Source organism: Myotis daubentonii, chromosome 20 (genome assembly GCF_963259705.1).
Source record: "Myotis daubentonii chromosome 20, mMyoDau2.1, whole genome shotgun sequence".
Classification (NCBI taxonomy): Eukaryota; Metazoa; Chordata; class Mammalia; order Chiroptera; family Vespertilionidae; genus Myotis; species Myotis daubentonii.
In genome coordinates, this window is record NC_081859.1 from 4735744 (window position 1) to 4759480 (window position 23737).

General features: G+C 49.3%; 1 protein-coding gene across 12 annotated transcripts in view; it reads right to left on the minus strand.

Moving 5' to 3' along the window:
* Positions 1-371: 371 nt before the first annotated feature.
* LYST (lysosomal trafficking regulator) overlaps positions 372-23737 on the minus strand; it is a 75452-nt gene continuing 52086 nt past the window's right edge. For 7 of the 12 annotated variants that reach the window (XM_059677396.1, XM_059677392.1, XM_059677390.1 and 4 more), the window contains 23 exons: positions 23423-23629; positions 21019-21195; positions 20401-20477; positions 19689-19877; positions 18581-18726; positions 18402-18498; positions 17434-17495; positions 16649-16704; positions 16064-16216; positions 14974-15218; positions 13666-13732; positions 12790-12946; positions 10682-10822; positions 8943-9160; positions 8293-8523; positions 7712-7901; positions 6304-6440; positions 4606-4704; positions 4354-4493; positions 4043-4140; positions 3198-3354; positions 2753-2824; positions 372-1954 (listed from right to left, as the gene is read on the minus strand). In XM_059677396.1, the coding sequence (XP_059533379.1) occupies positions 1816-1954; positions 2753-2824; positions 3198-3354; positions 4043-4140; positions 4354-4493; positions 4606-4704; positions 6304-6440; positions 7712-7901; positions 8293-8523; positions 8943-9160; positions 10682-10822; positions 12790-12946; positions 13666-13732; positions 14974-15218; positions 16064-16216; positions 16649-16704; positions 17434-17495; positions 18402-18498; positions 18581-18726; positions 19689-19877; positions 20401-20477; positions 21019-21195; positions 23423-23629 (3255 nt within the window). In that variant the 3' untranslated portion in view covers positions 372-1815. The other 5 variants (XM_059677393.1, XM_059677395.1, XR_009450228.1 and 2 more) reach the window with 5 other exon arrangements.

The window sequence follows — 23737 nt, forward strand, 5'->3', positions numbered from 1 at the left end:
CTTCACCCCCTCCGTGTCCCCCTGCGGGCTCCCCGTACCCCCCCTCCCCGTACTCCCACTCCCGACCCCCTAGGCTCCCCGCCCCGCCTTCCCGCTCCCCCTGATCCCCTTGCAGCGCGCCTCCCGGGCCCAGGGAGGGAGTGGGTGCAGCGGGGTGAATCCCTAAGGCGCTCAGGAAGAACCTGGGCGGGTCAGACACCAGGGCATCGGCCTGAGTCCGGCCGCAGCACCGGGTCGTGTCAAGAGCCGCCTTCAGTCTGTTTGATGACATTTACTCCCGGGCTGAGCGGCAGTGAGGACAGAGGGAAGGCCCTCAGTCACAGAGTGTCTGCTGCAACAGGCCCGGGGGCGTTTAAACATGTACGTATTAGTTTCATGCTGAATAAATAATCCCCCCGGATTCATGTTTATTTTACATAAAAATAGAACATTGCACTCTTTACAAGACCAGTCACTTTGCATATTTCTTTAAATGACGGACTTCAGCCTTAAAAATAAAGGACTGAGTAGCAACCCTCTTCTAATGGGACTCATTGAACGCTCTCAGTAGAAAAGTGAAAGCAACAGTAGCTGCAGTTTTTTAAAACAAGCAGATCACTGCGACGTGAACAGGAGGAAGGTCGCCTCCGCCTGGGCCGGAGCCCCAGGTCTGTGCGAGGCAGTGGGGGCGGCTCCAGGTCCCGGCCGGCCCCTGCTGCCTCTTGCATCCATCCACACGGAGACTCAGGAATCGTGTTCCCTGCAGTTTTTACACAGAATGTTTTAGAAAGTCTGGAAGTGACAAAGTACTTCTGTAAACACAGTAGGAGTCACGTTTTCACACAATCGCACCGGTATTCTCAGGCAGGAACACGTGTGTCTCGTGTGGTCACGTGTTGCTCAGCGATTAGTGTCTTCATAGCCGATGTAGCAGCTCCCAGTGGACACACGGCTGCAACCGGGGTGGGGGGGAGGCTGTTCCGAGCTTGGGTTCGGTCCTGACGGCGGCGTGCTGGGCGCACAGGGAGGTGTCCCCGCTGTCGCTGGAATTCTCAGGCGGCACAGTTAGTAGAGCAGAGTGGAACAGGGCCCGCAGGGCTGTCCAGCCTTTTTAAGACAGAGCGAGCCGTCACCCCCCCCCCCCCCGGGGGGAAGCTCCTGCACGCTGGCCCGACGGCTCGCCCGGCTGTGCACACCGGCAGTGGAGGCTCCCGTGAGGAGTGATCACCAGGTTTCCATCTTCGTGACTCGGCGAAGGGCAGGCAGTGGCTAGTGTTATGGGTTTTAAACAGGACTTTTATGGAGACAGAGAACGTGTCTGAATCGCGGCCACCCCTGTTCTTGTGGGTGGAGGTCAACAAACTCTGGGTCTATCTGAGCGAAGGCCTGGCAGCAGCTGCTGTTCAACACGGAGTCGTTAGTCGACTGTTCCGGTGGCCAGCCAGCCCGCAAAACGCCTGGTCATCACCAAGTCCTGACTTCTTGACCTTTTACTTTCCTTCTTTGGGGGGCGGGGGGCAGGCGGTGAGGAGTTATCTCGGCACAAACTGTTGGAATGATAGAAAAGGGGGCCCTCATCTCCTCCGTAGAAGAAACAACGAAAGTGACTGACTCACGGAGGCCGCAGTCCTGCGGGCCATGCCCGCGGTCACCCTCCCGACCACACTTACAGCGAGACCCTCCGCCCAGCGCCTGGGAGCTGCAGAGGTCCGTGCAGATGAGGAGGTTTTATAATTATCTGAGGGTGTGTCTGCTCATCGTTTCTTCAGGTGCAGCCTCCCAAACTGAAGCCACAGATCCTGATGGAGCGCCAGGCTCTCGGACGCCCCGCCGCCCTCAGCCGGCCGCGTAGCTGCTCAGGAAGGAGCAGAACATGGGCTGCTTCAGGCGCTGCTGGTCCTTCCGGCACCAGGCGATGACGGTGCCCTCGCTGTTCGCCGTGTACAGGTGGTGGCCGTCACAGGAGAAGGTGAGGCTGTGGGAGAGAAAAGCCGTCTGCACGGTGTGTCTCTAACACGGGTGATCACACGGGGATCTGGGTGCAGAAGTGACGCTCTCCGCATGCCTGCCACGGCCACGGGTCCGGCTGATTGGCATGTGGTCCAGGGGACCCGGGGCACCTTGCGGCTCCTCCCACAGGCGACACAAGAGCAGTGTCGGTTCCATCCCCTCCTTCCCCACTTTCTCGTTCCTTCCTGTTTATCCTTTATGACGTCAACACAAACACTTGGGCACAGGAAACTTTAAAAAATGTAACAGTTCTACCTTTTCTCTTTAGAGTAATAAATTATTATTTATGGAGATATTTAATTTCACTTAAATATAAAAATAAATTACTAACTTAGGGTCATTAAACTGGAAATTTAGCATACTGAAAATAAATGTATTTAATAGGGTAGAATTTGACTTCCTTATGTCTAATCGAATTTTCAGTCGGAGGAGGGGCCGAGCAGAACGGTCCTGCCAGGCACGCCCTGGGCCGTCAGTCACGTGACCGTCTCTTCAACAGGAAGGAAAGACATCGCTTCAACTCTAGGCCTTTCCTGGCCCCGCCCCGCGTGCCCGTGGGTTAGACTCGGCTCCTGACTCAGACTTAAGCTCCAGGAAGACAAGGACTGGGCCTCCTTTGGCCACTGGGGCTGGGCAGCCTGGGGTTTGACAGGTGTTGGCTGTTTACGAAACTCCCATCACACATTTCTTTAGGTCTGTGTGTGCTCATGTCCAACAAAATGCACTCCCAGAGCCCAGTGGGAAGCGAGGGCGGGAGGCTTACCTGACGATGGGCTTGCTGGACTTGGGGAACGTGATTTCCCGCACAGGCTTCAGGTCCCACGTGCTCCACAGCCTGGAGGGGAAAGGCGCCACAATTATGCCAACGGAAGTCCCTTCGTGAAGAAAGCCCACCTACTTGTTTATTTGTTAAAAATCACCCAGAAGGAAGCACAATAAACAACAGCAGTTACTTCTGGGAAGTTTGCGGGGGTGGGGATGCAGTAAGAACACCCCACTGGGTATATTCGTACTGTTAACCTTTAACGGTTAACAAAGAACAGAAACTTTCAAAACTGCACTAAAGCTGTCTTCTAGAAATAAACAGGAATAACTGAAGGTGACTTTAAATTTCCCATTGCTACATATTGATATGCCTAGATATTAAAAGCTTCTTTCTGAAAGTGCCGTGCCCTGGGGAACAGCAGCAGCCACCGCACGCGTCTCACCTCACAGTCCCGTTCTCCAGTCCCCCCGCGATCACGTTGATGGACACGCCCTCCGGCTGATTGGAGAACGCCACGGAGCAGATGACCTCTCTGCAGTGCACATGTCCCACCAGGTCCCCGTTCACCGTCCAGAGTCTGAGGTCACTGCCCCCGCCAGCTGAAACCACAACCAGCGCCAGTCACCGAGGTGGCAGCTCCCAGCCGCCCCCGGGCCTGAGCTGGTGCTGGCGCTGACAGGCAGCTCCTGGCTGCAGACGAACAAATGAAAGGATTGCCTGCAAGTCACCTGGGACTGCATGTTCATCCAAAAACAACGACCAGTGACAACATTAACCTGCAGTCGAGAGCAGCCGGCAAATTAACTCTGACTCATATGTCAGCTCAGGACCAGCCACACCTGAACCTGAAAGGACCAATCAGAAAGCTGACCAAGCCCCCAAAAGGGAACGTCTTCTCTGAGATCATCTGTAAGAAGCGACCAGTATGACTCTGAAGAACAGTGTTGCTCTCGATTACCTGAGTTAAAGCTAATGCTTTTATTTTTATTGCTGAGAGAATTACAGGTGTCCCCCAGTTCCCTCAACTGGGGCCCAGGGAATGAACTGCAACCCAGGTACATGCCGTGACCGGGCATAGAACCCGGCCCCCGGGTGCGCAGGCTGACGCTCCACCGCTGAGCCACACCGGCCAGGGGGGCCTGATTGCATATGAATACACATACACGCTATTAACAAAGCATTCGATCTGGAGGGACTGAGAACTGCACCCATCAGTGTCACTGTGACGTGCCCAACGGGCCGAGGGCACTGCTGGCAGCGGCCTGTGCTTGGCCTTGGCTGGCTCACCTGAGTCACACACAGTGGCGATGTCGCCTGTCGTTTCGCTGGCCGAGACGGCTGTGACAGGGCTTTTGTGTCCTGCCAGAGTCTGTACGTAGCACAGCCTGAAAGACCAAAACCATGAATGTGCATATGAACATGAGGTATAATTATATGCTGTTATATGTAGAATTCTTCCCCTCAGTACATATACTGCTATTCGTAAGGCATTCCTAACTGTCTTCCTAACAGATCTTCTGATTTCAATTCCATGACAAAGCCTGTATTCAGTGAGAACTGGCACCGTTCGCCGCTGTGCGGGCTCGGGACCACGGTACCTGTTCAGGTCCCAGATGACGCAGGTGCCGTCGCGGCTCACGCTTATCAGGATGCTGTAGGGTTTGCAGACAAACAGGCTGGTGACCTCCTCCGTGTGCCCGTAGAGGTGCACCTGGGACTCCATCTCTATCTCTGAAGGCTGACAGTCAAAATGAAGGAAAACGTCAGATAAAAGCAATGACAAAAGGGGTCCTAGCACTTATCTCAAAAATAAAAACACCCGCCGGACCCGCCGCGCTGCCCGGACCCACCGCGCTGCCCGCCATCCTGTTGGCGTAGGCGGTGATGACGCCACACCGGCTCCCGGTGAACAGCTGGCAGCTGTCGGGCACCCACGCACAGCTGGTCACCTTGGGAAACGACAAATCGCAGATGATCGTGTTTAAAAAGCATCAGAAATGCTGCTACTTTTCTGACGACTATCTTCAAAATATATGATCACAAAATTGGAGGGAAACCTTTTACTTGCAATGATTAGAATGGTGCAAAGATATAAAAAGAGAGCATTCCGCAACTTTAATCAAGTGCCTAAAGCTGCTTCCAAACTAAAATGTTTATGCACCTACATTTTTCTGTGTACATACACTTACACACACACACACACACACACACACACACACACACACACACACGATCATTTGGTTCTAATTAATCAGAAAACGAAGACAAAGGGACAGCCGGACCCTCATCTCTGATGATGATGAAGATGGTCAGTGCGTGGTCTTCACATAATATTCTAAGGAACCTTCTCGAGGGCTAACGAGTGAACAGTGTGTGTCTAAGGATGGAAACGAGGCCCGTATTCTCGCCCAGTTAGCTTCGGTGAAGTGCTTCTCACACAGCGCTTTGCGGGAGGAGCCTGGACCCTCCGCTCTGCGAAACGGACTTACGAGCATATTCCCGCGTCGTTAATGATGTCTGTGTGCCGAAGCTTGCATGACGGAAGTAATTTGCAATGCTTACATTATTAAGATTTCTAATAAACGTGCTTTTCACCGTCCTTCCTTCTTACTTTTGTTCGTTGACTGGTAAGCCAGATAACAAAAGGCGAGTGTGACTTTTTCCACATGTATTAGGGTTAAGTAAACAAGTCATCGCCCTCTTTTCCTTCTCTGCCAACAGTTCCCCAAAACAGTGGCTCCATCACGGCACTCAGGGAATGGGGTGCTTGTGGGCACAGAACAGGCAGCAGGTGTCAGGTGGGTGACGGAGGTCTGAGCACAGTGAAGGACCTTCCTGGAAAAGGCAGTCAGAGAAGGGAGGCTCCGTGCAGCGTAGGGGGCTGGGGCCACGTGCATGTATGCACTGTGCACACACAGACAGCCTCTACAGTAAGAAGCTAATATGCTCATTAGACCAAACAGCTGGACAACCTTCAGGACAAAGCCGGGGCTGCGAGGGCCGAGCCTCCTGTCTAGTGATATAGAATACCGTTTACAAAGGAACTTTACAGATGTTAGAGACATCTCACAACAGCTCACGGAGACAGCAGCGGAGTCCCTCTTCCCAGTTTTGAAAAGGACAGGAACTCAAGCTCAGGAGGCGAGTCACTTGACAAAGCCAAGGCGACACAGGAAATAACAGGCCGGGACGCTCCCTCGGATCCCAGTGAGACCCGCGCTCCTTCCACCGCAGCCTGACGCCCAGGTACCTGGTCCCCTGGGGAAGCGCCAGGTGTGGAGGGTGCACAGGGCAGAAGGCAGGCGGACGCTATGAGGTGAAAGCCATGCTGATTCTGTTGACACATCGTGCCCTTGGCGACAGCTGAGCTGACCACACGTCTCCATGAGTTACGGGGCGTCCGGAAGCCCCGAGACCAGGCAGGCGCCCAGCGGCACCAGCTTCTCGCTGAGACACGTCGCTGGATCTTAGAGCCTGGCTGCTATGGTCTGGCCTACGTGAGCATGTTTCATGGTGATTACCAGTACGAACACGGCGGAGCAGCTTACCTGGTACTGCGGAGAGCTCTGGATGAAGTTGACGGGAGGCTCGCTCTGCTTGCTCTTCAGCCTCAGGATGTTGTCGGCGTAGCCCCAGCTCAGGATGGCCGACCACTGGATGTCGGTGCTGTTCATGCTCCGCACGCCTGCGGGAGGGAGAGGCAGGCTCAGGCCCCTGTGCCCGCAGCCCCAACACACAGGGCACGGGCCGGAGCTCGCACAGCAACACGGAGTCTGTGCGAGGGCATCTCCCCGTCCACAGGACGAGCGGTTTATGCTCATTCTATTCCTTTAATGCTCATGCGGTTCCTTTTCAACTGTGTTAGGGATTTTTATAAAAGACAGGAATAGTCAAGCTCACTCTAGTCATGTTCTGCACCGATTTATTTCTAAAAACGAACATGAACCAGATGCTGTGTAAACAGCTCCCCAGATAACCCCGTGGCAGCACCCAGATGCCATCCCTGGTCGGGGCGCGTGGGAGGCAACCCGTATGTTTCTCTCTCACATCGATGCTTCTCTCTAAAAAGACAAAAACAGAAGCAACAACACACCCTTGGGTGAGGGTGAGGGTGAGGGTGAGGGTGTGTGTGTGAGTCTGAAAGAGCCGAGGCGCAGCCAGGCTTGGCCATGTCACTTAGGTGCCGAGTGCCTGGCAGGGGTCCCAGCACCCTGGGCGGGGGCTGGGTAGGGTGGGTGGGTGCATGGACCCCAAGGAGCACGCGGCACCCACAGCCACGTGTGTGCTAACGTGCGGCTGCTAAGAGGCATCCACTTCAGCCCACACGCAGCATCCAGGCCAAGCTGATCTGAACAGATGCGTGCCCTCCACCCTTCCTGCAGGGCCCACAGCCCAGGCCTCGTCAGCGGGGCAAGCTCTCCTGCGCGCCCTGAGGGGACCGTGTCCCCGTGTCCGTGCCTCGGGGACACTTGGGCATCGGAGGGGGCCCCCTGCACAGCACCCTCCAGCATGTGGCTAAGTGAGTGGGCGCCTGAGGATGAGAGGATGGCGTTCCAGCCATAGGCAGTTTTCAACCCATTTTCAAGGCTCTGATGGCCCCTCGCTTTGCTGTTTACATTTGAGGAACAGATTTGATGGTCACGTAAGTGTATCTAATCCGGGATTCAAGGGCCTCAAAGGGAACATTTTCACTAAATTATCGATAAAGTTTCCATCTGTGAGCAGAGCTGTTTATTCTTGTGCCTTCAACTCCCCCTCGTTCCCAATGGCACTGCATCCAACTCCCACTTGTTTCATGTAGCCTATGTTTCATTCCTGCTTCGTGCTAAATCACCACAGAACAGATCAGTGTTCACCAGGGACTCAGAAAGCTTAGAGACGGAACAATAGCAGCTCAGATGACCTGAACACTCAAACCCACGCACGACAGAAGCGGGTGATGTCCGCTTCTTTTACCTTGCTCTTTGCTGTAGGTCACCAGAAGGCAGAAGTTCTGGGACAGGCCACAGATGGCCCTGGTGGGCAGCGCCTGCAGGGAGCCCAGTCTCTCCCCGTGGGGCTGGCTGAAGCAGACCACGGGCACCGGGGCACTCGGGGAGCCCACGTACTCCCCCCACTTCAGGCCTTTTATCCAGGACAAAGGACTCTAAACCAAAGAAGAAAAGGTATGATTTTTAAAGAGGTAGTACATATAGATGACTCCTAATTTAAAGTCTAAACAAAGTAAGAGAAAGCAACCTGGCTCCCAGCCTGAGGTCCCCCGGACCTCGCCCTCCTCACTTGCTGGGATCCCCTCGGCAGCCCCTGTGGACTCCCATCCACGTCTCCCCGCTTACGCTGCCTTCGCAATGAAGAGCGAGTGGACGATTAGGACTTACTTTCCTTTTAAGGTTTTCTTGCTTTATTTCTCTATTGCAAAGTGAAAATGACACCCTCTTCCTACTTTAAGAGACAACACTTGCTCTCGTCATCGCCGGGGGAGGCCAAAGCGCACGTGGGCTCCTGCTCACCGTGACCGTCCCTCCCACAGGCCTTACCGGGTGGGGGGCTTCTCGGACCGGCTCCCGGGTCTCCCTGAAGGCAAACTGCACGAGCAGCCCCACGGCCGCAGGCAGCTCTCCCTCGAGGCTGAGCCTGGGCCCCGGCCTGCTCACGTGGGCCGCCTGGAAGAGCTGGCGAGGCGTCTGGCCGTAGGTCTTGATCATGGTTTCCAGCGCGCGCCTCTGCACCGGATCTTCCACCGCAGAGACATCCATCCCAAAATACGTCTGGAAGGTGAAGGGGAGGGGAGGCAGGTCTGTGTGAAGCCAGATCGGCAGGAACACCAAAGGCCAGCAACACGTGCTCTGCTCGCCATGCCGGCCTGGCTCCTCTCCTGTTTCCATGGAAACGACTCCGAGACACTTTTGATCAGGTTCATAATCATTCCTGGCCTCGCTGAGATTAGAAAGTGATGTTTCTGAAGGGATGGACGAGAATCCTGCGTCCTGACTGATTGATGCTGATCAGCGCAGAAATGAAGTTAACAGACACTATGGGTAGGTCGAGAGGGTTATTTAGGTTCTAACAGTTCAGTGTCACTGCCAATTCTCTCTGATAACGTAGGCATTTTACAGAAACCAGCTGGCCTGCAAACACTCAGCTCTGCCTTCCTCTACGTAAGTGCAGTTCCTTTCAGATCGCTTACCGCGGGATGAAACACGTTGATGGCCTGGACGGACGCCTTCCCTTTCTGCTTGTACCCGAACACCAGGTCCACCCACTGGCAGATGTTCTGGGACACGTGGTCCGACTCCAGAGCCTGGCGGTGGATGAGGACGAAGAGACGCGGGTCGTTCCGCGCCCACGGCGGCAGGTTGACGTGATTCACCCGCTCGCCATTCTGACGCACGCCAAAATCGAAACCTAAAAACAAGACTAAAATTAATGTGTGTCTCCCCCAGAGCACCCCTCGTGGGCACTGAGCGGTCCTGAGAGCTCACAGGAATCGTGGCCGACACTCTAACCGGGAAAAGGAGCGGCAAAGAGGACAGGACACGGACGCTCGTCACTCACTCATCCAACAACAGAGCCACCCGGACAGCCCGTCCCGTTAACCTGGAGACAGACTGTGACGGGTAATAAAGGCGCTGTTGCTCTGAGCCGCTAAGTGTGGGGGTTCTTTGTTATGCAGCCACCGAAACTGGAACTCACACACGAGAAGCGATGGACAGAGAGGACAGGCAGTGGAGTTAAGTCGGAGCCCCAACCTGAAAGCCACAGACAGGCCCCACCTGCAGGCGCTGGCCTCACTGCGACGTTTCTCACGTGGCAGCACAGGAAACGTGCCCCCGGGACGCGGAGTGGGGGTTTACTCATCATGCTCAAACACTCCAGACAGCGAGATAGAGTGAGATTCTGCAGGACTCTGCCCAACACTAACTTCCCTGAAGATATAACTCTCACCTTCACATCTTCCTAAAGGTCACATTACAACATGAAATTAAGTCATCAGAAGCAGCCCCAAATGCCTCTCATGGGGTTAACTACTCTGTTAATTCTATCCTCCAGTGTTCCTTTGTTATTAGATACTAGAGGCCCGGTGCACAAAATTCGTGCATGGGAAGGTCCCTGGGCCTGGCTGGCGATCAGGGCTGATCGGGGCCTTCCTTTGTTCCGCGCCGCCCCCTGGTGGTCAGCGAACGTCATAGTGAGCGATGGAACTCAGTCTCCCTGTTGAACTCCTGAGGGGACCCTGTGCATATTAGCCTTTTATATATAGAGATTTCTGGTTAGAGTCTTTTACTTATACACTATCATTCCTCATAAAAATCACTGAGATTTTGGTTAATTAACATTGTGTTTTCAATAAATTCATGACTCATTTTTTAAAATTACCTTGTAATCTGAAATTACATTGGTAACCTGAAAAAAATAATTTCTGTAACAAAATTAAAATACATGTTTACAGCCGGAACCGGTTTGGCTCAGTGGATAGAGCGTCGGCCTGCGGACTGAAAGGTCCCAGGTTCGATTCCGGTCAAGGGCATGTATCTGGGTTGCGGGCATATCCCCAGTAGGAGATGTGCAGGAGGCAGCTGATCGATGTTTCTCTCTCATTGGTGTTTCTAACTCTCTATCTCTCTCCCTTCCTCTCTGTAAAAAATCAATAAAATATATTTTAAAAAAAAAATTAAAAAAAAACAAAAACATGTTTACAAAGAATTTTAATAGCTCAAAGTCACAGTTTTCCAGATATATTTAGTCCTATAAAATACTTAAAATCCTCAAGCTTACTTGGAAATAAAATCATGTACTTAATAAAGGTATTTCTCTTATTTATGGACTCAAATTTTAGGACTTAAAACAGCTATTTTTATTTTTGGAAAATTATAAAATAAGTACAAATGCTCAAACACATAAACTAGAAATGATCTCCTGCTATACCTTCTCGGTTGACTAGGAACTCTGGGAGATAGAAGAACTCCGGGACCAGTTCCTTCACGTCAGTCATGGACTCGAAGGAGGAGAGGCGCCAGGTCGTGTTCATGGAGTGGAAGGTTCTGTCCGGAATGTCAAAGCTTTGATCTGTAAAGAAATAAAAGTGAGAACTAAGACACAGAGACCTGACTCCACTTGAAGCCTGACATAACTTATTTCGCTACTTCAAAAAGATTACTAGTAAAATGACGCTCATTTTGCTTACCTATAGTTTGAGGTTATTCATTTATTCTTGAAAATAAGTATTTCTATACATAATTTGAGGCTGTATTATATTATTTAAAATCTGTATTGTTTTCATAATACATAAAACTAGATGAGTTTCTAGCATTTGTTTAATTGATGACTGTCTACCCAAGTGGAATAAAAGTTCTGTAAGAGCAGGGACCTGGGGTATCAGTGATACCTAGCATGTACTAGGTACTCAGTAACAGTTTGTTTATGGAATGAGTGAATAATAAGGAAGTAAAATTAAAGTTCAAGTGGATAAAATACTCTTTCCCCATCAGGAAGCAAAATTACTCCTTTGCCTCTAATTGTTAGGACTACTTTTTCTTCCTTCTCTTTAGATCAGGGGCCTTCAAACTTTTTAAACAGGGGGCCAGTTCACTGTCCCTCAGACCGTTGGAGGGCCGGACTATAGTTTAAAAAAAACAACTATGAACAAATTCCTATGCACACTGCACATATCTTATTTTGAAGTAAAAAAACAAAACGGGAACAAATATATTTGTATTTGCATATGGCCCGCGGGCCGTAGTTTGAGGACCCCTGCTTTAGATGCTCTCACTCTCTCCTCGCTAAGTTTTCCTGGCAGACTGTTCACACTCCAGAGCTGAGCTCTGCGCTGCGTCCCTGGCTGAGGGCCGGCCCTGAGCAGGAGCGGCGCTGAAGGCAGCCCTGGAGACAGCGGGGCAGACGCTTTTCAGGGACCCTACGTTCCGTTCCGTCTAAAACTCCTCTGAACTTGCTGAAACGTGAGCACGTTTTTCATTTGGAAACTATCACAGACTCGTCTCGGCATCAAGCGAGGCACATTTTACCAAGAGGTGCCAACTTCTTCCCCACGCCTGAGCTATCCTCTGCCCGCGCATTTCCTATTCCTTTTACTCCTTTCTTATCTGGTCTGTTGGGTCAGTCAGCACTGCCTGCCACTAAATAAAATCTGCGAAGAAATTAGGTTTACAGACATTTCCTTATTCTCAGAGAGTTGGGAGAGTCACTTAAAGAAATGTTTACTAACTCACTCTGGAAAAAATGGGGTAAGACCTTGCACATAGGAACCTCTTGGCCTGATGTCAAAGTTATCCTTAGATAACTAGCCCGGGACAGACACTGGGAGGCAGCGAGGGTCAGGGCAATACCCTCACGTGCTTGAACAGCTGTCCCGTGTACATCTGTCCTGTGCACTCACAGGGACAAACATAAGAAAGCCCTTGTATAGACCAAGGAGACAGTCATTCCTGCAAGAGGGTGCATGTGAGTAAAGCCATGGTTCTCATTAGAAACTGACAGGGGAATGTGTCCCTGATGCACACAAATCCATTCGCCTCGAGCTATTCGCCTCAGTCCTGCAGCTGCCACTACAATGCCAGCGGAGGCAGAGGGTTATTAGCTAGAAAGTTACCAGGTGAAGGTGGCGATGTGGCTCTCCTATTATTTATTTAGCAGTTATTTGTAGTAAATTACCACAACATATTCCCCTTTAGGGTTCAAAGATAACTGTGATCTGAAATAATTATTAAGTTGAATATCTTTAAAAACAGAACCACATACATTTTTAAAGGGTAAAAGGGGTAAATTATATGGTATGTGATTACATCTTAATTCTTTAAAGTGACTTGCGTTTTATAAACTTCGACATGTTTAATTTGAAGCTAACATTTGAGACATTAGCAAGATGATTTGGCTGTGGCCGGTTTTAGAAGAGAATTTTGTCAAAGGAACAGAAAGAACTCGTTTCCTGCGGTTTGACTGGTCTGGAGACATTCCCGGGAGGTAGCCCAGTGTCCTCTGCCGAGCAGCCTGCCTTTCCGGCACCGGCCGCGGCTCACCTTGGTAGGCCAGGAACATCCTGGTGAAGGGCGGCATGCGGACCAGGAAGTGCAGCACGGTGCCGCTGTTGGAGTAGTGGGAGCCGTAGTGGTAGGGCTGCACGGGCGGCAGCGGGTCGTCCTCGCGGGCCCCTTTGCGGAACTCTTCCTCCAAGTACTGAGGGACACAGGGAACCAGACACTATGGCCACCCAGCCCCCTGCGTGGCTTCACAGCCCTTCCCTGCCAGCCCTGTGCCCGTTCTCCACGGTGCCCTCCCTCATGTTCCGACCTCAGCCACCTGAGTGTCTGGGGTGCCCTCCGGGGTGCACGGCTGCTGCCTGACCACCTGGAGGCACCTCCCAGTCTGCACCTCCCCCACTTCCTCCCTTCCACTCTCTCTAAAAATCAATAGAGAAAATATTCTCAGACAAGGGTTAAAACAACAACAAAAAATAAAATAAAATCTGCCAATTTCTATTAATAAAGTAATGCATAATTGACTGACTATGAACAACAAGAGATTATGGTGCCTCATAAATACACTGATATTGTTACAGAAATAACCCCAGGGCATAGAGTGTCCCTGGAAATCTTTGTGATTTTTATAAGGAATATAGTTATTTATATATTTCAATATAACAATGGATTACTAGCTTCCAATTTATGCCACTCTAATAAGTGTACTTCTTTTTCTGGGTAAAATGTTTTCAGAGAATTGAGACAGACTAATATTGAAAATCGTATAATGATTTCCAATTGTCAATCAAAGTACAAAGACGCGAAAAACAGAAAAATCAGTACTATACTTTTAAAATTTCTAAACACAAGTAAAACACAACTCTTTAAAACAAAGCTCGTTTTCATTTATCAAAAATGAGGGAAAACAGAACCCACCTTGTATGTGTCCACATAGCGATCTTCCTTCTCTTTGTACTGCACGGCGATGGGCTTGGAGAGGTTTCTAGAGGGAGAGAGGGTGGGACTAGACGGCACCCGATGCTGCCAGAACCAAGCTGCCCAGAGGTCTGCACCCTCAAGTGCGTAAGTGATCGACAGAGCCCTCGGCCCTCAGTTTAGTGCTTACACTTGCTGCTTGGCAACTAACAGTCACCATTCAAAATCATGGTTTCATACACGTTAGGGGAGAACTTTCTAAGCAGGCCCTACGGGTCTCAGCCATTCCGGAGTTAGGAGTACGCACTACAAGAACAGCACGGCCATCCCTCCCTCCCTGCCCCACCCTCTTCCTCCAGGACTGCGATGGATGCTGCCGTGGCAACCGGGGGCTCCAGTTCCCATTTCCCAGACTCCACGCCCAGTTAGGCAGTGAGGCCTGAAGGGCAGTTTGGACAGGAAATATGACCATGAGATGTCACATAATTATGAGTTTACTTAGTGAAAACTGAAGAAACTACACACTTAAAATGGCCAAGCTGCCGTAACCGGTTTGGCTTAGTGGATAGAGCGTCGGCCTGTGGACTGAAGGGTCCCGGGTTCGATTCCGGTCAAGGGCATGTACCTTGGCTGCAGGCACATCCCCCGTGGGGGGTGTGCAGGAGGCAGCTGATCAATGTTTCTCGCTCATCGATGTTTCTAACTCTCTATCCCTCTCCCTTCCTCTCTGTAAAAATCAATTTAAAAAATCAATAAAATATATTTAAAATAAAAATAAAAAATAAAATGGCCAAGCTGAGATGCAGAGTGAGCACTGAAATAAGCATCCTGCTGTCTGATTCGCAGATCACGAGAAACACCGTGTCCGTCTCACAGACATTGCCACCAAAGGTGACAGTGGGCCTGATTCGAGTCCATCAACTCCCACAGGATGCCTCGAGTACCGTCAGGGGACATCTGAAATGGGCTGGATATGAGATGATGCCATGAAAACTGATAATTTTCTGAGCTGCGATAATGGCACTGAGGTGAGGTAAGAAACATTCCACCTTTTTCCTAGGAGATACGGACTGACGGCCACAGGAGGGACAGAACAAGGGCTCTGCATTTGTCTCACATAAAAAGAAAAGAAAAAAAAAGATGATGTAAGTTTGGCAAGCGTCTTCCTAATTGTTGAGTTGGGATGATGGACATATGGCGGTTCATTCCATTTTCATTCAATTTTGTGCACGTTTGAAAATTCCTGCGATAAAAGCTTTAATGAAATAAACAGCGTATGGACGGAGCTGAAAGGGGTGTTCCTGTTACCTGTAGACGGACGGGTCCCCGAGGTCGAGGGTCTCGCTCACGTAGTCAGCCAGGATGAAGGGGAACACCGGGTACTGCATGAGGTCGTTGAAGGATCGGCCGGCATGTTTGTTTAAGTGCGTCAGATACTCAAAGTTCGTGATCTGCCCGGTATACCACAGGTTGGTCAGCGCCGTGATGTTGCCGTATTCCAGAAGGTTGGGGAGGTCGTTGGTCAGGATGCTGTGGTACACGTCGTCGCGAACCTGCGCGCAGGGGGAAGAAAGCAGCCCAGTGGGGAAGGGGCTTCTCATTAAGAAGAGACTAATCGCCGAAACTGGTTTGGCTCAGTGGATAGAGCATCGGCCTGCGGACTGAGGGGTCCCAGGTTCAATTCCGGTCAAGGCCATGTACCTGGGTTGCGGGCACATCCCCAGTAGGGAGATGTGCAGGAGGCGGCTGATCGATGTTTCTCTCCCATCGATGTTTCTAACTTTCTATCTCTCTCCCTTCCTCTCTGTAAAAAATCAATAAAATATATTAAAAAAAAAAAAAAAAAGAAAGAAGAGACTAATCAGCCGGGTCCAATGCTGCTGGCGGCCCGTCAGCTGAGGACACGGAGCAGGAGCACAGGGCCAGCAACTCGAGGTCCCTCGGAGCTGAGCAGAGCGAGTGGGTGGGAGGAGGAAATGAGTGGGAGCCTCCCACGGAGAACCGGGGAGGACTGGGGAGGACCCGGGAGGACCTGGAGGCGGCAAGCCCACACAGCTTCCTCCCAGAGGCTTTCTGTAACGGAGCAGCCACTGTAGCTGAAGGCTGTGGGGGTCCAGAGAGGGCTTGGCAGACGGGAAATCTACTTGCAAGTTTAAACTACGTTAGGCTGGTCATCCATCCATTCATTCATTCATCACAGTCCCTTTGGGAAAGCAGGATTTAACAGTTTTGGAGTACAAAAATCTAGGGTTTACTTTAAGTAGGACTGAGAAGTAAGGCAATCTTTATTTGATGTCAGAAACAGCGAATGGAAGTGTAGACCAGTTAGGCTTGAGGGCCCTGAGCCGCACCCGGTGCCATGAACTTGCAGCGCATCTGCCCAGGGCGGCCCGCCCACCTTGGTGCTGTCCAGGGCCAGCAGCAGCGTCCGGCCGTTGGTCAGGAAGATCTCCACGGCGTTGTCTCTCAGCTGCCACCAGCGCTTATGGACTTCTTTGATTTCCTCGTACGTCCAGGAAAAGGACGCTGGTTCCAATTCTCCCTGAGGGCTCTGGGCAAAGGACAGAGATGGAAGTACCCGCTTCGCATGAAATATTAATAATCATTTTAATTTTAGACTCTTAAAAATATCAAAATGCAATATGGTAGATGAGATGCTCTGAAAATCCTCTACCACACACTTCAAAATGCTGAATAAAAATTAGGCTTTTTTTTTTTTTTAGTTAATAGACTTGATTTTTTAATACTGTATTTTTCAGAGCAGTTTTAGGTTAAAGAAAATTGAGCATGAGCCAGCAGAATCTACTATCAAGTTTAAAATACATTTTAGAACAGCCTTTCATAAAATATGTTCACCTCAGATATTTGACACATAAAGTCACAATAAATGAGCTCTAATAGTTCTACCTGCTTTTTGGTGATACTGAATTTATACATTTTTGGAGTTTGTGTGAATTTAGTGCAAACTTAAGTGTCTACTCACCAAACTTTCAACTGTATCAGAAGCATTATCTTCCACAAAATACATTCCACATTTACCTGCAGAACATAATTGCATGTGAGTTTAAAGACGTATTGCGCCATTAGCTTGTATGGTAAAAAGCATGACCTTTGGAGCCAGTGGCCTGAATCTGAGGCCATCACCCAGAAATAGTTCCTGACACTCGACCCCTAGTTGTGAACAGCATCTGCAAGATCTTGGCAAGATGCTCAGGCTCTCTGTGTCTTAGTGACCTCATAAAAAGGAGGGGGTGAGGGAGGTCTCTATTTCACAGGGTTGCTGTGGGAATTCGATCACATATAAAATAAAAGGAATGATTTTCAACATAGGAGCTGCCCCATGGTGGTCAGTGCACTTCTCACAGAAGCCGGGCTCACAACTGGCGAGTGCAGCGGTGGTGGCGGGAGCCTCTCCTGCCTCTGTGGCAGGTGGACATCCCCCAAGGGGTCCCGGACTGCGAGCGGGCACAGGCTGGGCTGAGGGGATCCCCCCGCCCCCTCCCAGTGCACGAATGTTGTGCACTGGGCTTCTAGTTAAATATAAAAATGTATACTCATGAAGAAAGTCAGCTTTATAAAAATTAAAATGCTGCCATTTCTTCACATCCATGAGGCCATGCATTATACATAATGTCAAGGCAGAATAACCTACGCGATGTTAGAGAGAATTTAACTCCTTTAATGGCAGTGGCCAAAACAAGGCTTCCACTGATCACAAGTGAAACAAGGCAGGTGAGTCTGAGTAAAACTCTCCAAAACGTGACTTACCTAATAACAACTCGCCAGCTGTCTCCCTAGACGGGGCGACGCTGATACACCTGCGATTCACTCTGTCAAAATACATTTAAAATCACTATGAATGTTTTGACCAGTTTTAGAAAGTATAAGCTTTATTCTACCTAGTAAAAGATTTCAGCAAAGCAGACAAGTTTCAAGTACAAGACATCTTGTCAAAACCCTTGTAAAAATATTATCTCTTTCTTTAACATTCTAGTAGAGGAGAAAAATGATGGAAACTTTTAGGAAAGGCTAATAATCCCTATACCCTGTAGGCAGAATACAGGATTCAGTTACTGAAAAGAGACTTGAATATTTTATATTTTCCAGTAAATAAGCAAACATTGGTTCATGCCTCTGATACTTCAAACACATAAGAAAAGTCTAGTTTCTAGGAAAAACAGGATTTAGAGTCACAAAAGTTCCTCTCTTCATTAGTCAAGACACTTACGTTCTCTGAGGCTCAGTTTTCCGTCTATAAAATGGGCATGGCAATAACTGACGCATCACTACTCGGCGATGCTAAGCTACGCTGGCGTTACCACCTTCCTCATGGAACAACAGGTAAGGAAACGGACGCGGAGAGGTGAGTAACTTGCCCACGATCAGAAAGCTGGAGAGCGCGGGCCCTGAATCTGGACCTGTCATCACTGCACCGACAGCTTGTGGATGCCGCGGCAGCGCTGCCCATTTCACAGGCTGTCAGGACAGGCGAGTACAGAGGCATCCGTGTGCAAACAAGGGCCAGCGCACCAGGACACAAGTCCCGGGCTCCTTCCTGCCAAGCTGTCTTTCCCTTTTGGATTCCGGCATCCAACCCCGTCCTCTCTGGAGCCCTGTCTGGGAGCTCTCCCAAAGCCACAGCACTGTCTCAAACAGAGCGACAAGTACTACAACAGGCTATGGGAATTTCTAACTCCTCTACCAGAAGCAGAAACGGCTCACGGAGTCCAAGTTACCTGATAGACTCACTTGCAGCTTTGTCTTTTACGGTAGAAGAGAAAGAAGAGTGAGTTTTGTCTTCGAAGAGGTAAGAGAGGGGCGGTCTGACCATGCCTGTGAGGAAAAGAGCATCGTCACCTTTCCCCGAAGACCACAGGTACCCGTCCACTCACAGCCGGGCCGGAAGCACCGTTACCTTCCGGCCTCTGCCTGTCCCTCAGGAGGTACTTGTTGGGAATAGTTAGGTAGCATCTCTGCAAACGCCTCCTCTCTCGATTCGGCCCTTCTGTGGGATCCAGCTGCCAGGAGGTGGGGTAGTAGGTGGGGTCATACCAGACTGCTCTGTTAGACAAAGGAAAAGAAGACCTTAAGTGGCAATCTGAAGTGCGTGTAGCTTTAAAGAAATCAACACTAATAAAAGAGAAAAATGGTAATTGACGTACGAGCTACCCTTTTCATTGGCTAATCAGGGCTATATGCAAATTAACTGCCAACTAAGATTGGCAGTTAACTGCCAACAAGATGGCGGTTAATTTGCATATGTAGGCACAATGCAGGGAGGCGAAAGGGAAAGCAGGAAGAAGCCCCCTGCCACTGACAGTGATCGGAAACCCAGGGGGGAGCTAAGAGCTGGGGGGCAGGGCAAAGGCGGCCCTGGGGCCGCCTTTGCCCTGCCCCCCAGCCATGATCGGAGAATCAGGTGCCTTTTCCGCCCTGGCCAGTGATAGCAGGAAGTAGGGGTGGAGCCAGCGATGGGAGCTGGGCACAGTCGAAGCTGGCAGTCCCAGGAGCTAGGGGTCCCTTGCCTGGGCCTAAAGCTAAGCCCACGATCGTGGGGCCACTGCAGCTGCGGGTCCCCGCTGCCCGGGCCGGACGCCTCAGCCAGAGGCGTCCTGCAGGGGCAGGGGCGGAGCCCGCGCGATCGCGGCACCCCCCGCTGCCACTGCAGGTCCCCGCTGCCCGGGCCGGACGTCTAGGCCAGAGGCGTCAGGCCTGGGCAAGGGGCCGATCCTGCGATTGGAGGGTGATGGGGGTCAACACCTGAGGGCTCCCAGTATGTGAGAGGGGGCAGGCTAGGCTGAGGGACACTCCCCTCCACACACGCCCAGTGCACGAATTTCATGCACCAGGCCCCTAGTTATTGTATAATTCTGTAAGTAAAAAGCTAGTCTATTCAGTTAAAAACCCAACTATTAAAAAAAGAAAAAGAAAAACCCCAAACTATTTATATAATTCGACTCGAATACAGATCCATCGTACAAAGACTACCATGAAAGAGAAGTCTCCCATCGCCCTCTGCACACCTGTCATGCGTCAGCTGCTGACTCAGCTCCTGCCAGTGCCGGCTGGCGCTCAGGCCGACCTTGTACATCCCCCGGATGTGGTGGATCACCTTCTTCCTCTCAGTTCCTTGGGAGAGAGACACTGCCTGGGTGATGTCTGCGGCTAGCTTAGATATCTCCTTTGATCTGAAATCGAGACGCTGAAAGAGACTGAACAGACAAAACCCATAAGTGAAGCACACGTGAAACGTGAAATGTGCAGGGAAAAGAGCTGTGGTACATTTACGCAATGGAATATTACTCTGCCATAAAAAGAAAGGAAAATTTGCCCTTAGCGACGGCGTGAATGGACCTGGAGAGTATCATGCTATGTGAAATAAGCCAGTCAGAGAAAGACCAGTGTTATATACTACAATAGCCGCCTATGACTGCACTCATAGGTGGAATTTACTGAACAAACTGAACTACCAAGCAAAACAGAGACAGACTCATAGATAGAGAGCAGGCAGACAGCTCTGGTGAGAGAGGGGGAGGGTGCTGGGTAGGGGATGGGTTGAGTAAAAAAGAAAAAAAGAGAGAGAACTCATGGACATGGACAACAGTGTGGTGATGGCCAGGGAGGGGGCATAGAGGGGATAAATGGTGATGGAAAAAATAAAATTTAAGAAAACAAACAGTTAAAAGTATATGTGAAATCTAATGGATTCCCAAAAGACAACACTTAAAATCCTACCTTTGTTGATTATTTTTAACTGTCTTCTGCCAGGTGGCTTTATTCACACCTTCTTCAGTTTCATATTTCTTTTGTTCCTAAAAGAAATAATGTAAAATTTATTCTTTATCATTTAACATTGGCACAGAACCCAGTAAACTACTTGTAAAACCAAGCTAACAAGGAAAAGCGCTGTCCTCAGGAGACCAGAACAGAAGACATCAGCTCCTTAGATAATGCGCTCCTTCCCCTTTGTCTCCAGACGGTGTGGGCAGAGGAGTGAGGGTAGAAGAGTTAACCAGGGCTGCCTAACCGGGTGGGTTTGCAAAGGTGCTTACTTCCTTATTTTGTTTTTCCATTAAAGAACCCATGACTCAAGGCTGGTTCTTCAACTCGCTTGTCAATGTGAAGATTTTCCCTTCACTGAACGCTACTGGTAACAGATGAGGGTGACCACAGAGGATAGAACATTTCTTCAATAAGCCTGTTTGCTCTCTCGTGGTAATAAAGCAACATACAGAAAGCAAGTATCTCAAATTCATCCTCACTGACACTCTCTAATGGAAAACAAGCCTCCCAGCGCCCTTTCATCACAGCCAGTGGGCCCTCCTAAGAACACATGCTGTTTCTCCGACTCACCTCTCTGATGACTCTGAGCAGCTCCGGCTTTGCGGCCGCGCTGGGAGGGGGGCCCCTGTGGCCACACGTCTGCAACGCGCTCATAAGCAGTTGTGCCGCGTCCAGTTCCTCCCAAGTCAGCTCATCCAGGTGATTATGGATCAGCTCCGACAGATACAAAACTAACTTGGCGCCATGCTGGAAAAACAAAGGAATACATTCTTTTCAGTCATACAGAATTTTTACTTCTTACAGTTAAAGTATTGAATATTTACTTCTTACAGGTAAATTAAATTAGATTGCTAGGTTTATTTGGTTAGATATGGCTGGAAAAATGAGCTTAAAAAAAAGACATTTGGGGGACAACTAAAAAAATGTGATTCTGTATTGGATATATGATGACATTAGGGAGTATGCCAATTTTGTTACGTATAATGTTATGATTATATGTAAAAAAATGCCTTTTGAAAGATGTCATGATTTCTATGGTTTATTTTAAAATGTTTCAGGAGAAGATAAAGATAAAAATATTAACAATTGTTAAATCTATGTGATGGTTATATAGTATTCATTATATTATTCTACTTTTCTTAGTATGCTTAAAAATTTTCATTGTAAAAGGTAAAAAAAAGAGAGGAAGAGGAAGGAAGGGAGGGAGAAAGAGGGAGAAGGAGGGAGGGAGAACAAGGATAAGAAAAGGCGCAAGCAGGCTTTTATCGTGGGGAAAGAATTCTGGAGAGGATTCGCTAAAGAATACAGGAAGTAAGCTTAGGATAAGGGACAACCTTTCTTAGTTCCCCTCATTGCAAATGTAACTGGAGGCGAACTTTCCTTTATGCCTCGAGATAAGGGAGTTCTGCTTATTCATTCTTTCTCCTTTGCTTCTGCCTGGTAGAGAGGGATGAACACTCCTGAACAAAAAGCTCTCTGCAGATGAGCTTATAAGCATCCATGTTCCTTCGGAACCCTGGAACCAGGGAGACCTCAGCACTGTGAAGGTCCAGAGACGGGCTGGGTTAGGCCAATCTTTTTTTTTTTTTTTTTTTTTTTAAAATATATTTGTATTGATTTCAGAGAGGAAGGAAGAGGGAGAGAGAGAAACATCAATGATGAGATAGAATAATGGATCGCCCGCCTCCTGCATGCCCCCTACTGGGGATCAACCCCACAACCTGGGCATGTGCCTTGACCGGGAAGCGACCCATGACCTCCTGGTTCACAGGTCAATGCTCAACCACTGAGCCATGCCGGCCGGGCTAGGCCAATCTTTGATGAGCAGACCGTGTAACTGACATTAGAGCTGCTATTCAGGGCAATGGCAACTGTCCTGCATGGCGTGAGCCCACACCAAGCTCTGATGCACGATTTTTTGGGTCGGGCCTTCCATGCTTTAGACAGCGGTTCTCAACCTGTGGGTCGCGACCCCTTTGGCGGTCGAACGACCCTTTCACAGGGGTCACCTAAGACCATCCTGCATATTAGATATTTACATTATGATTCATAACAGTAGCAACATTACAGTGATGAAGTAGCAACGAAAATAATTTTATGGTTGGGTCACAACATGAGGAACTGTATTTAAAGGGCCAGAAGGTTGAGAACCACTGCTTTAGAAGTTACACCCCATTGCTACCTGTACACTGTGTGTTATTTAGACATTACATGTGCCAACAAGTTAAGCATGCAGAATTTTTCTTTAAGAATTTGCATTAATACAAATACCGCTCACATTCTAACTGTGAATAGTATTAAATGTCAACAAATGGGTTTGGAAACTCTCACATGTTGGGTGGTGTGTACATTAACATGCTGCCTCACATCCTGCCACTTCCTAGAAGCAGGAGATGAACATGTGCAGGACGGGAATAGCAGAGCTCATCCTATGCGACATTTTAAAGGAATCGGGAGACAGCTGCCACCCGACCCAGAGAGGAAACGGAGCAGATGCTCTCCCAGTAAAAGGCCTGGAGAGTTGGCAAATAAAGAGGAATGTAACTGACTGGAGTATTTGCACGTTTGTGTCTTAGAGGCAAGGTTCTTAATTAACTGAAAATATTTCCATTTAGTATTCAATGACATTCTAAAATCATCTTGAAAAACTAACAGAAATGTTTTTATTCACTTTGAATAGCCACTGAAGTTGTTTCTAATAACTCATATTAACATCCTCTGATCAATCATGTAATGAGTCTAGTTCCTTGTAGGAACTTATATACAGACCTTCACTTAAGCACTAAAAAGAATGGGGAACAAGCAGATCCAGGCGAGGCTGGTGGAGGGCATCTGGAGAAAGACCTCAGGTGCCACTTGGTGAGAAAACTACACTTAAAATGTTTGGCATGAAAATACAGTTTAATTTCAATTCTTGTTTTGTGCAATTTGACGCTTCACCCACGGTTTTTTCGTATGAAATACTGATTCTTACTTGCAAGGATGGGCTAAGGCAGTCTCGTAGTATTTCCTGATGATTTGGCTCCTGAATTATTTCAAAAATCTGCTTTCTCTCCTGGGAAGGGTGGGCTGGGGACAGTATGTGGGCAAGCAGTCTTCCCAGCTGCATGCGGAAGGTATCCTTACAAGACCACACGATCTTCGCCCACTGCTGCTTGGAACCACTGGGTTTACTTGAACCCTTAAACCGAAACAGAAATGAATTAGGATCAGACTTATACTAACCTCAACACAGTCCGAACCGGTTTTATTCTAGGTTTCTAAATACAGTCTAAATTAGGAAGACACA